Source organism: Drosophila willistoni, unplaced genomic scaffold (genome assembly GCF_018902025.1).
Source record: "Drosophila willistoni isolate 14030-0811.24 unplaced genomic scaffold, UCI_dwil_1.1 Seg24.1, whole genome shotgun sequence".
Classification (NCBI taxonomy): domain Eukaryota; kingdom Metazoa; phylum Arthropoda; class Insecta; order Diptera; family Drosophilidae; genus Drosophila; species Drosophila willistoni.
In genome coordinates, this window is record NW_025814206.1 from 55511 (window position 1) to 68932 (window position 13422).

The 13422-nt window shown below is 36.0% G+C and overlaps 1 protein-coding gene across 1 annotated transcript; it reads left to right on the plus strand.

Annotated features, from left to right (window-relative positions):
- Positions 1-1882: 1882 nt before the first annotated feature.
- LOC124461176 lies at positions 1883-9236 on the plus strand. The gene is made up of 2 exons (XM_047012726.1): positions 1883-2048; positions 8799-9236. The coding sequence occupies exons 1-2, from the start codon at positions 1929-1931 to the stop codon at positions 9135-9137; spliced, it is 459 nt and encodes a 152-aa protein (XP_046868682.1). The 5' UTR covers positions 1883-1928; the 3' UTR covers positions 9138-9236.
- Positions 9237-13422: the final 4186 nt, after the last annotated feature.

Sequence of the window (13422 nt, forward strand, 5' to 3'; positions counted from 1 at the left end):
GAAATTTATTTTTACTTTAAATTTGTTTTAATTATTAGAACTATACTCTCGAGCACGATTTTCTAGAATGTGAAATATGGAAGTAGGAAATGAGGCAGGTAAACTAGGCAAATGGACATGGCCTACTTTTCACTTTTTATTTTTCACTCTCCCGCCTACTGCCTTTGTCGGTAAAGAACTGATTTTAGTCTATAATCTAGTTGTATTTACAGTGGAATATTGAGTTAATGGCTTTTAAGTGGCTCCACAATACCCGCAAGACCAGATTTATTCGATTGATGAGGATAAAGCACGTTCTTTAAAAAATCGTATTAAACACTTTTTATATTGTTACCATAACAACTTAGGAAAGCTTTTGGGGTTACTTCCTAATTATTACATATTTGGGTCTATTCAAGATAAACCTTTCCACCATTTACTTGGATATTCGTGCATCTACTTCTTATTCAAACTATCAAGTAAAAAAATATGACTTAAACTTATAATCAATTATAAGTACATATCGATTTCTGTCACTGCTCAAATGTAAAAATGTACATCAGTCTGCTAGCTAGAAAAATTGGCAATGTTCGCCTGTTTTTAGCTCTCTGAAAGCAATACCTAATTGGATGAATTCCGGTCCAAAATAAGATGAGCTCCTCGGGACTCCCAATCAAACTACCAAGCAACCAAATTTCCCCATTGTAAAGAGCAAAAGATATAAAATTGCATTAACAATCCAGATGTTTACTTATTTTCAAATACAAATATGGGTTGAAAAAAGTAAATATAGAAATTTTAAAAAATTTATAGAATCGTTGTCAATTCTAATGCAAAAAAATTCAATATATACGTAAGCCTTATTTTCTTTTATTTGCTTTGTCCTCATCTTTCTTCACCTTAACCAAAACTTTTTGGTCATTTCCAGTGATATTTATCTTGGTGTGTCCTTTTCGTGTGGCCAGCTCTCGGGGATGTTTATTAACGATTTTCTTGAACTTTTCCAGTTGATCGACCTTAGCTGCGGCCTTAAGCCATTCTTTTTTATTTCTTATTTTTTGTACTTCTTTACCATCTGACTTCAGGCTTTTGACCGCCATTTTGTTCACGTTGCCGCCAAAAGGGGCAATCACTGCCACTTTCGTATTAGGCGAAAATACCGCCTTCTCCGTTTTGGTTCTAGGTTTAACTTTATCCGCTTTAAACCTTTGAATTTTGGACGAGCATTAAATTTAAATTAAATTTTGGCTTGGGCTTCATAATTTGTCTGCGCCAATCTGTAGCCATTTTTTTGGGAACCTTCAGTTTTTGGGCAAATTTTTTAAACTTGCCGTTTTTGGCAAGCCCAATCGGGATTGGGCATTTTAACTTGAAATTTGTCTTAACTGGAGATTTGTTTTAATTATTAGATATTAGATAATTATTAATTATTAAACAACTGATTTTAGTCTATAATCTAGTTGTATTTACAGTGGAATATTGAGTTAATGGCTTTTAAGTGGCTCCACAATACCCGCAAGACCAGATTTATTCGATTGATGAGGATAAAGCACGTTCTTTAAAAAATCGTATTAAACACTTTTTATATTGTTACCATAACAACTTAGGAAAGCTTTTGGGTTACTTCCTAATTATTACATATTTGGGTCTATTCAAGATAAACCTCTCCACCATTTACTTGGATATTCGTGCATCTACTTCTTATTCAAACTATCAAGTAAAAAAATATGACTTAAACTTATAATCAATTATACATATCGATTTCTGTCACTGCTCAAATGTAAAAATGTAACTACAAATTCATTTCAGTCTGAAAGATAGAAACAAACAAATCGGTTGAAAAATCCCTTAAAAAAAAAAGTATTTTTCTAAATTTGTTATCAACGTTTTAACTAAATTTTAGTATTTATAATATTAACAAGAAGAAAGGAGTCCCACTCTCACGCACCATGTTTCCACGACGCCCTACAAAGCATCCCGTGCTACCTGCAAAGCAGCCCGTGGCACCAACAATAGAAGACATAAAAAAATACATAAAAAGTTTGCATCCCTATAAGTTTTTCCACAAGGACTATGTCCGCAAGATTGCGGAAGTCCAAAATCTGATGTTACTCAAACCAAAGAAGGGCAACCAAAAGAAGGGCAATCAAATCAAGGGCAATCAAAAGAAGGGCAATCAAAAGAAGGGTTTGGCTAGGTCTTTGATGAGTGATAAAAGTCGCAAGAATTTTGACATAATGATGCTGAATCGATTTGGCCACATGAAAAAGTAATGAGACAGTTAATGTCTTGTTAACTGCATACGATATTTTCATACCTTTTGAATTTTGTTAAGATGATATTAAAGCAGCAACAAATCGAGCAAATATATAGACGTGATATCTCTGCAATATAAGCACTATACCCACTTATCGTTAGGGTATATTGAAAAAATCTTTCAAGAATTGGGCACGAATTCTCTTCCTCTTTGGTATATTCTCTACTGCTTCTAGCCCGGGGAAGTTGTTAATTAGAAAATAATACACCGATGAAGGTCAATGTCAAGCGAGATATTCAGAAAGAGAGACATAAAGATAGAGAAAGGGAAGTTATGTAGAAGTTTTAATGAATCAGCTAAAAAAAATTGAGTTGAAAGAAATTCTATTAGTCGGCAAGTTTGTGGCCTAAGTCTTTTGATTTTTATTGAAGAATTTTTTGTTGCATAATTTATAAATGAAATGCACACAACTCATACAGTGAGGGAGAAATAATAGACGATTACATTCCAATTTTAGTTTTAATTATATTTTCTATTTACATATGCAAACTTGTTACACAAAACAAACCGAAAAGCGAGCAACACAGAAACCAAAACAAAGAAAACATAGAAACAAACAGAAACAAAAAAAAATAAAACTATTGCGCCAAAGCTCTCCAGCTGGTTTTTTTTTAACTTGCTTCGCCCGCTTTGTGTGTGTGTGTGTGTGTGTTGGCCATTGTCTAAACAAATATGGGGCGGTGGTGACGGTGCTGGAGCTCGAGCTGGTGGTTGAGAGAGATATACATATGCAAACATTTATGCATGTAGGAGCAAAATGCGCAAAGTTGGTCTACTACTCCACTAAAAACTTTACATGTGCCAACAAAACAGAAAAGTGCTACCAATTAGGTGGCATACAGCGATTCGTGTATGCATGTATGTATGTATGCATGTGTGCCGAACGTCAATAACTGAGTGTACAGCAAATTAGCCTTCTATAATTTATAATAATTTGTTGCTAAATGGTAAACTCTATTCGTTGGCATTCTTCGCTTCGAAAGTTTTTTTTTCTTTTTTGGAAAACATCAAATTATTGAGTTGCATCTTAAACAAGAAACAATTATCTTTAATCTTGGAAATCGTATGATTTGATGATGCTAGATAATTATCGTTGCCAATTGGCAAACATCATGCGAGGCAACTTGTTTGTGTATTTATTAATTTCAGAAGATTTTATTTGTACTTTAAGTGGTTAAAAGAAAAATACAAAAAGTACAGTACACTTTTGTTCTATAAAGTTTTAAGGATGAGATTGAAAAACAAATAAAAATAAGCTAACTTTGACTGCAACGAAGTTTATATACCCTTGCAGTGCGATCCTTTTTAAAATCTTTATTTTTTTGCATAAGTTACGTTTCTCAAAGATTTCTGTATTTCATACGATTTTTCTATATCATTCGATATTTCTTACTAAGCCTATTTTATAAAGACTTTTATTCCCCAGAAGAAGTTCGAACCCGGATCCTCGTTGTTCAGTTGACTAAATGACTGGGCCACTTAGACAACTCATATACCGAGGATTGCTAGTTAGAAATATAAATTTAAAATATAAAGCATTATGATAAGAATACAATATAGTGTAAAATAACATGGATTAGTTATACTTTATTGATTAGTTGTTTTTAAAAGGAAAAGGGATGAACCAGAAATATAAGTGTTTTTCGTGTATTTCTAACCCAAATTAATCCATCATTAAAATGTCAAACCTCTATATTCATATCAAGAGCATAATCTAGAAAGTAAAGTGAAGTGTGGCGATTCTAAGGAATGCAGTTTATGAGGTTTGTGGACACGAACATAGACCGTGGTTATCCACACCCACAATGTTTAAGTCAAGTGTCAATTTATTATTGATACAAATACAGACAACGCCAAACACCCCCTTTACAGCACTCTTGTTCCAGCCCTTCTCTTAATGCTGTGAAGTGCTGGGCAAATTAAATACAATTACGGCAAAATAATTGCCAACCAACGACAAAACGTAACAAACAACTCATAAACGGGTTTCTTCGGTTTAGAATGTTGTTTGATTTGGCCAACGGCATTCCATTTCCTCTTGTGCGGGTGTTGGCCACGTTCTATATAAATCATTTTTGCTCATTCTAATTGTCGGGCCAAGGTGTCCTTGTACACAAAAAAACAAAACAAAAAAATTGAAATGATTGATTAGCATAAATATTTCTTGGCCGAAAGGCGGATATCATATTTGTATCATGTCGGAATGACTCGTTTGAATATGTTGGCAAAATCCAAAAAACCGATAGCAAACGAAATCAAAAATAAACGCTTTTAAAACTGGTTCGAATACCTTTCTTTTATTATTTGCATTATTGTATGCAACCTGCTCAGACCCGTGACAGTAAAACTGTAGCTGTAATTAAAGTGGATTTTCGGGTGGGCAGTCAAAACAAAGTCAACAAACTGGGTAAATGTAACACACACACACACAAACACACTCAAACACTCTCTCATCATCTATGCAGATGATGTTGCACTAGTCGTTGTTAAAAAGAGATTAAGCAAGCAGAGGCTGCAGCAAACATGGCCATCGCAAAGATAGTAGAATGGCTGGGCTCCGTAGGACTCAAATTAGCGGCGCAAAAACAGAGGCCGTTCTAATTTCAAGCAGGAAACTTGTTGAGACAGCACAAATTACTGTTGAGGGGACTACGGTCCAGTCCAAAAGAGCTATCCGCTATCTTGGCGTGTGGATAGACACTCGACTAACCTTTCGAGAACACCTAGCCAACATTCAGGAGAAGGCATCGGTATGCGTGCGTTCGTTGTCAAGGATCCTCTTAAACACGAGGGGCCCAAAACAAGAGACGAGAAAGCTGCTGACGACAGTTCACAGCTCCATTGTACTTTATGCGGCTCGGATCTGGAAATCGGCTTTATTAGTAGAAAGCTACAGCAGGGGCGTACGGTCAACCCACAGACTTTGTGCACTCAGAGTCTGCTGCGCGTTTAGAACGGTATCTGACGACGCAGTATTAGTGTTAGCTGGGATGCTGCCACTTGACATTCAGGCGGATGAAGACACAGTCGTAGCTGCAGCACCTAGTGATGAGCCCTCGAAGAAACTGGCACGCGCACAGGCTAGAGGCAGAAGCCTAATAACATGGCAGAGAAGATGGGATGCGTCACAGAAGGGCAGATGGACCCACCTGCTGATCCCAAATATAGAGAAGTGGTTAGGCAGAAAGCATGGGTCAGTAAATTTCTACCTAACCCAGATACTAAGCGGTCATGGATGCTTTAGGCAATATCTCCATCGCTTTGGTCACGAAGAATCGCCTATGTGCACAGTCTGCAGCGATAACAGCGTAGAAGACGCACAACATATTCTTTTCAGGTGTCGGCGCTATGAGTCCCAAAGAAGGCACCTAGAACTCACTGCAGGGGCTGGATTAACGGTGAACAACCTCGTGGATTCAATGGTTGGCAGCCCACAAACATGGGAAGCGGTCAACAGCTTTGCAGCATATGTAATGCGGGATCTGCGACAATCCGAACGCATGAGAGCTGAAGCGTCGTAGAGAGAGCCACCGACCCTAGGAAGCAATTCCCACGAGGACGTCCCCTAGGATCAAGCTCCCTTTATGGCATATTTTTCTTTTTCCTCTGTATATATCTATCTATACTATCTATACCTATCAATAAAGGAATAAAAAAAAAAAAAAAAAAAACACTCAAACACTCTGACACACAGAGTGCAAATGCACTTCAAACTGTTGCACTTATTTTTCAAACGTTTATTTAAACTGGGTGAGCAGGTGCTTAGTTAACCGAATTTGTTATAATCCGATTATTTTCTTCTGCAATGCATTATCGATCACCGGCTAACTCGCATGGCTCAGGAATTGATTCGACCTCGATGGATGGATTAATCGGGTAACAAAAAATTATACAAAAACATTACACTCGGACGGGAAGATGGACTATGGAATTAACAATTAGCTGGTATATTAACTAGGATCTACCCACCCTACCTTGGGCCCCGTACTCCCTGGCAGCCCCCATGTTCTGTGGACTATCCCGTCGTCATACTCTACTCAGACATTTCTCCTTTTTTCATTACACATATATTATATTAAACAATTTCACATTTTTTTTACAATATTGACTGAGCCTAACCAGGGTACCACTGGGACGTATACAAATATAAATTAAATAAATTATATAAATAAACAAAATACAATTACTTATTCTAACAGCCTAATGTTGAGGTTAAATGGAGAAAAAAAACCTGGAGCACCCGGATCTGGGTGGCCGATTGGATCCCGTCGAATTGGCTGTCCGAAGGCTCCTGTGTGTGTCCGTCCTGCGTCTCGCATGCAATTCTTGGTCTTCAAGGATGGGTGGGATGCTCCTTCTAGGCACACGCACTTTTCAGCTTTTTTTTCTTCTTGCACAACTTAACAACTCCACGTGCCTTCTAAACTTAACTCCTCTTTTTTTCCTTCGTCCTCTTCCTCTTTTTTTCCAAAAAAGACTCAACTCCTCCACTCTCTTAGATTCCTAAAAATTCAAATTTTGTTCCCGGAACCGGAACCGCTCCCAGAACTAGCTCGGTTCTCTTGGTTTTTTCGCGCCAAATTCCCAGCTAATTTTCTAGCTAACGAGCCAGCCCCATCGATAACAGCTGTATTGTTGTTTATCAATTATTTGGCCCATAACAAATTATATAAATAAATCCACAAACAAATACGAAGAAAAGACCTTCGTCAATGTCGTTGTTTTGATACTCTTTCCACATGGGCCAAAACTAAGAAGTATCCGGAGGGTATCACAAAATTGGTCGGATCAAGGAGAGGAGAAAGCATTTTGAAATGTATTCTCTAGTAAGATTATCAAGCTGCCATGTCCGCAGTAAAGCAATAGCTAATTCGATGAAATCCGGTCCTAAATAATATAAGCTCCTCGGGACGCCCAATCGAACTACCAAACAACCAAATTTCCCCATTGTAAAGAGCAAAAGATATAAAATTGCATTAACAATCCAGATGTTTACTTATTTTCAAATACAAATATGGGTTGAAAAAAGTCATTACAGAAATTTTAAAACATTTGTAGAATCGTTGTCATTTCTAATGCAAAAAAATTCAATATATACATAAGCCTTATTTTCTTTTATTTGCTTTGTCCTATTCTTTCTTCACTTTAACCAAAACTTTTTGGTCATTTTTAGCAATATTTATCTTGGTGTGTCCTTTTCGTATGGCCAGCTCTCGGGGATATTTATTAACGATTTTCTTGAACTTTTCCAGTTGATCGACCTTAGTTGCGGCCTTAAGCCATTCTTTTTTATTTCTTATTTTTTGTACTTCTTTACCATCTGACTTCAGGCTTTTGACCGCCATTTTTTTCACGTTATCGGCCACACGATGTTTTTTCTTGATACTCTTGGTTTGGGAGTAGGACTTCTAGTGAGTGGGCGTACCTCACGGGAAACGTGGCCAAAAGGGGCAATCACTGCTACTTTCGTATTAGGCGAAAATACCGCCTTCTCCGTTTTGGTTCTAGGTTTAACTTTATCCGCTTTAAAACCTTTGAATTTTGGACGAGCATTAAATTTAGCACATTTTGGTGCATCCTTCCACTTTGGCTTGGGCTTCATAATTTGTCTGCGCCAATCTGTAGCCATTTTTTTGGGAACCTTCAGCTTTAGAGCAAATTGTTTAAACTTGCCGTTTTTGTTAAAGTTAGGCCAATAGGGATTGGGCATTTTTATTTGAAATTTATTTTTACTTTAAATTTGTTTTAATTATTAGAACTATACTCTCGAGCACGATTTTCTAGAATGTGAAATATGGAAGTAGGAAATGAGGCAGGTAAACTAGGACATGGACATGGCCTACTTTTCACTTTTTATTTTTCACTCTCCCGCCTACTGCCTTTGTCGGTAAAGAACTGATTTTAGTCTATAATCTAGTTGCATTTACAGTGGAATATTGAGTTAATGGCTTTTAAGTGGCTCCACAATACCCGCAAGACCAGATTTATTCGATTGATGAGGATAAAGCACGTTCCTTAAAAAATCGTATTAAACACTTTTTATATTGTTACCATAACAACTTAGGAAAGCTTTAGGGTTACTTCCTAATTATTACATATTTGGGTCTATTCAAGATAAACCTTTCCACCATTTACTTATTCAAACTATCAAGTAAAAAAATATGACTTAAACTTATAACCAATTATACATATCGATTTCTGTCACTGCTCAAATGTAAAAATGTAACTACAAATTCATTTCAGTCTGAAAGATAGAAACAAACAAATTGGTTGAAAAATCCCTAAAAAAAAAGTATTTTTGTAAATTTGTTATCAACGTTTTAACTAAATTTTTAGTATTTATAATATTAACAAGAAGAAAGGAGTCCCACTCTCACGCACCATGTTTCCAAGACGCCCTACAAAGCATCCCGTGCTACCTGCAAAGCAGCCCGTGGCACCAACAATAGAAGACATAAAAAAATACATAAAAAGTTTGCATCCCTATAAGTTTTTCCACAAGGACTATGTCGCTGCCATGGATGCTCGTCAAGTGGCTAGACTCAGCAAGCGACAAATTGGTCGTCTCTCACGTCTGGCCTGGTATAATCTACCGCCACCTAAACGCATGCACTATATCCTTATGGTAAGACGCAAGATTGCGGATGTCCAAAATCTGATGTTACTCAAACCAAAGAAGGGCAATCAAAAGAAGGGCAATCAAATCAAGGGCAATCAAAAGAAGGGCAATCAAAAGAAGGGCAATCAAAAGAAGGGTTTGGCTAGGTCTTTGATGAGTGATAAAAGTCGCAAGAATTTTGACATAATGATGCTGAATCGATTTGGGCACATGAAAAAGTAATGAGGCAGTTAATGTCTTGTTAACTGCATACGATATTTTCATACCTTTTGAATTTTGTTAAGATGACATTAAAGCATAGCAACAAATCGAGCAAATAAATATATCTCTGCAATATAAGCACTATACCCACTTATCGTTAGGGTATATCGAAAAAATCTTTCAAGAATTTGGCACGAATTCTCTTCCTCTTTGGTATATTCTCTACTGCTTCTAGCCCGGGGAAGTTGTTAATTAGAAAATAATACACCGATGAAGGTCAATGTCAAGCGAGATATTCAGAAAGAGAGACATAAAGATAGAGAAAGGGAAGTTATGTAGAAGTTTTAATGAATCAGCTAAAAAAAATTGAGTTGAAAGAAATTCTATTAGTCGGCAAGTTTGTGGCCTAAGTCTTTTGATTTTTATTGAAGAATTCGATACCAGCTGTATTGTTGTTTATCAATTATTTGGCCCATAACAAATTATATAAAATAAATCCACAAACAAATACGAAGAAAAGACCTTCGTCAATGTCGTTGTTTTGATACTCTTTCCACATGGGCCAAAACTAAGAAGTATCCGGAGGGTATCACAAAATTGGTCGGATCAAGGAGAGGAGAAAGCATTTTGAAATGTATTCTCTAGTAAGATTGTCAAGCTGCCATGTCCGCAGTAAAGCAATAGCTAATTGGATGAAATCCGGTCCTAAATAATATAAGCTCCTCGGGACGCCCAATCGAACTACCAAACAACCAAATTTCCCCATTGTAAAGAGCAAAAGATATAAAATTGCATTAACAATCCAGATGTTTACTTATTTTCAAATACAAATATGGGTTGAAAAAAGTCATTACAGAAATTTTAAAAAATTTGTAGAATCGTTGTCTTTTCTAATGCAAAAAAATTCAATATATACATAAGCCTTATTTTCTTTTATTTGCTTTGTCCTATTCTTTCTTCACTTTAACCAAAACTTTTTGGTCATTTTTAGCAATATTTATCTTGGTGTGTCCTTTTCGTATGGCCAGCTCTCGGGATGTTTATTAACGATTTCTTGAACTTTTCCAGTTGATCGACCTTAGTTGCGGCCTTAAGCCATTCTTTTTTATTCTTATTTTTTGTACTTCTTTACCATCTGACTTCAGGCTTTTGACCGCCATTTTTTCACGTTATCGGCCACACGATGTTTTTTCTTGATACTCCTTGGTTTGGGAGTAGGACTTCTAGTGAGTGGGCGTACCTCACGGGAAACGTGGCCAAAAGGGGCAATCACTGCTACTTTCGTATTAGGCGAAAATACCGCCTTCTCCGTTTTGGTTCTAGGTTTAACTTTATCCGCTTTAAAACCTTTGAATTTTGGACGAGCATTAAATTTAGCACATTTTGGTGCATCCTTCCACTTTGGCTTGGGCTTCATAATTTGTCTGCGCCAATCTGTAGCCATTTTTTTGGGAACCTTCAGTTTTTGGGCAAATTGTTTAAACTTGCCGTTTTTGTTAAAGTTTTGTAAAGCCAATAGGGATTGGGCATTTTTATTTGAAATTTATTTTTACTTTAAATTTGTTTTAATTATTAGAACTATACTCTCGAGCACGATTTTCTAGAATGTGAAATATGGAAGTAGGAAATGAGGCAGGTAAACTAGGCAAATGGACATGGCCTACTTTTCACTTTTTATTTTTCACTCTCCCGCCTACTGCCTTTGTCGGTAAAGAACTGATTTTAGTCTATAATCTAGTTGTATTTACAGTGGAATATTGAGTTAATGGCTTTTAAGTGGCTCCACAATACCCGCAAGACCAGATTTATTCGATTGATGAGGATAAAGCACGTTCTTTAAAAAATCGTATTAAACACTTTTTATATTGTTACCATAACAACTTAGGAAAGCTTTTTGGGTTACTTCCTAATTATTACATATTTGGGCCTAGTCAAGATATACCTTTCCACCATTTACTTGTATATTCGTGCATCTAGTTCTTATTCAAACTATCAAGTAAAAAAATATGACTTAAACTTATAACCAATTATACATATCGATTTCTGTCACTGCTCAAATGTAAAAATGTAACTACAAATTCATTTCAGTCTGAAAGATAGAAACAAACAAATTGGTTGAAAAATCCCTAAAAAAAAGTATTTTTGTAAATTTGTTATCAACGTTTTAACTAAATTTTTAGTATTTATAATATTAACAAGAAGAAAGGAGTCCCACTCTCACGCACCATGTTTCCAAGACGCCCTACAAAGCATCCCGTGCTACCTGCAAAGCAGCCCGTGGCACTAACAATAGAAGACATGAAAAAATACATAAAAAGTTTGCATCCCTATAAGTTTTTCCACAAGGACTATGTCGCTGCCATGGATGCTCGTCAAGTGGCTAGACTCAGCAAGCGACAAATTGGTCGTCTCTCACGTCTGGCCTGGTATAATCTACCGCCACCTAAACGCATGCACTATATCCTTATGGTAAGACGCAAGATTGCGGAAGTCCAAAATCTGATGTTACTCAAACCAAAGAAGGGCAATCAAATCAAGGGCATTCAAAAGAAGGGCAATCAAAAGAAGGGTTTGGCTAGGTCTTTGATGAGTGATAAAAGTCGCAAGAATTTTGACATAATGATGCTGAATCGATTTGGGCACATGAAAAAGTAATGAGGCAGTTAATGTCTTGTTAACTGCATACGATATTTTCATACCTTTTGAATTTTGTTAAGATGACATTAAAGCATAGCAACAAATCGAGCAAATATATAGACGTGATATCTCTGCAATATAAGCACTATACCCACTTATCGTTAGGGTATATCGAAAAAATCTTTCAAGAATTGGGCACGAATTCTCTTCCTCTTTGGTATATTCTCTATTGCTTCTAGCCCGGGGGAGTTGTTAATTAGAAAATAATACACCGATGAAGGTCAATGTCAAGCGAGATATTCAGATAGAGAGACATAAAGATAGAGAAAGGGAAGTTATGTAGAAGTTTTAATGAATCAGCTAAAAAAAATTGAGTTGAAAGAAATTCTATTAGTCGGCAAGTTTGTGGCCTAAGTCTTTTGATTTTTATTGAAGAATTTTTTGTTGCATCATTTATAAATGAAATGCACACAACTCATACAGTGAGGGAGAAATAATAGACGATTACATTCCAATTTTAGTTTTAATTATATTTACTAATACGTTAGCTGTTGGTTAATTACATATGCAAACTTGTTACACAAAACAAACCGAAAAGCGAGCAACACAGAAACCAAAACAAAGAAAACATAGAAACAAACAGAAACAAAAAAAAATAAAACTATTGCGCCAAAGCTCTCCAGCTGGTTTTTTTTTAACTTGCTTCGCCCGCTTTGTGTGTGTGTGTGTGTGTGTTGGCCATTGTCTAAACAAATATGGGGCGGTGGTGACGGTGCTGGAGCTCGAGCTGGTGGTTGAGAGAGATATACATATGCAAACATTTATGCATGTAGGAGCAAAATGCGCAAAGTTTGTCTACTACTCCACTAAAAGCTTTACATGTGCCAACAAAACAGAAAAGTGCTACCAATTAGGTGGCATACAGCGATTCGTGTATGCATGTATGTATGTATGCATGTGTGCCGAACGTCAATAACTGAGTGTACAGCAAATTAGCTTTCTATAATTTATATTAATTTGTTGCTAAATGGTAAACTCTATTCGTTGGCATTCTTCGCTTCGAAAGTTTTTTTTTTGTTTTTTGGAAAACATCAAATTATTGAGTTGCATTTTAAACAAGAAACAAATATCTTAATCTTGGAAATCGTATGATTTGATGATGCTAGATAATTGGCAAACATCATGCGAGGCAACTTGTTTGTGTATTTATTAATTTCAGAAGATTTTATTTGAACTTTAAGTGGTTAAAAGAAAAATACAAAAAGTACAGTACACTTTTGTTCTATAAAGTTTTAAGGATGAGATTGAAAAACAAATAAAAAATAAGCTAACTTTGACTGCAACGAAGTTTATATACCCTTGCAGTGCGACCCTTTTTAAAATCTTTATTTTTTTGCATAAGTTACGTTTCTCAAAGATTTCTGTATTTCATACGATTTTTCTATATCAATCGAAATTTCTTACTAAGCCTATTTTAAAAAGACTTTTATTCCCCAGAAGAAGTTCGAACCCGGATCCTCGTTGTTCAGTTGACTAAATGAGTGGGCCACTTAGACAACTCATCTACCGAGGATTGCTAGTTAGAAATATAAATTTAAAATATAAAGCATTATGATAAGAATACAATAAAGTGTAAAATAACATGTATTAGTTATACTTTATTGATTAG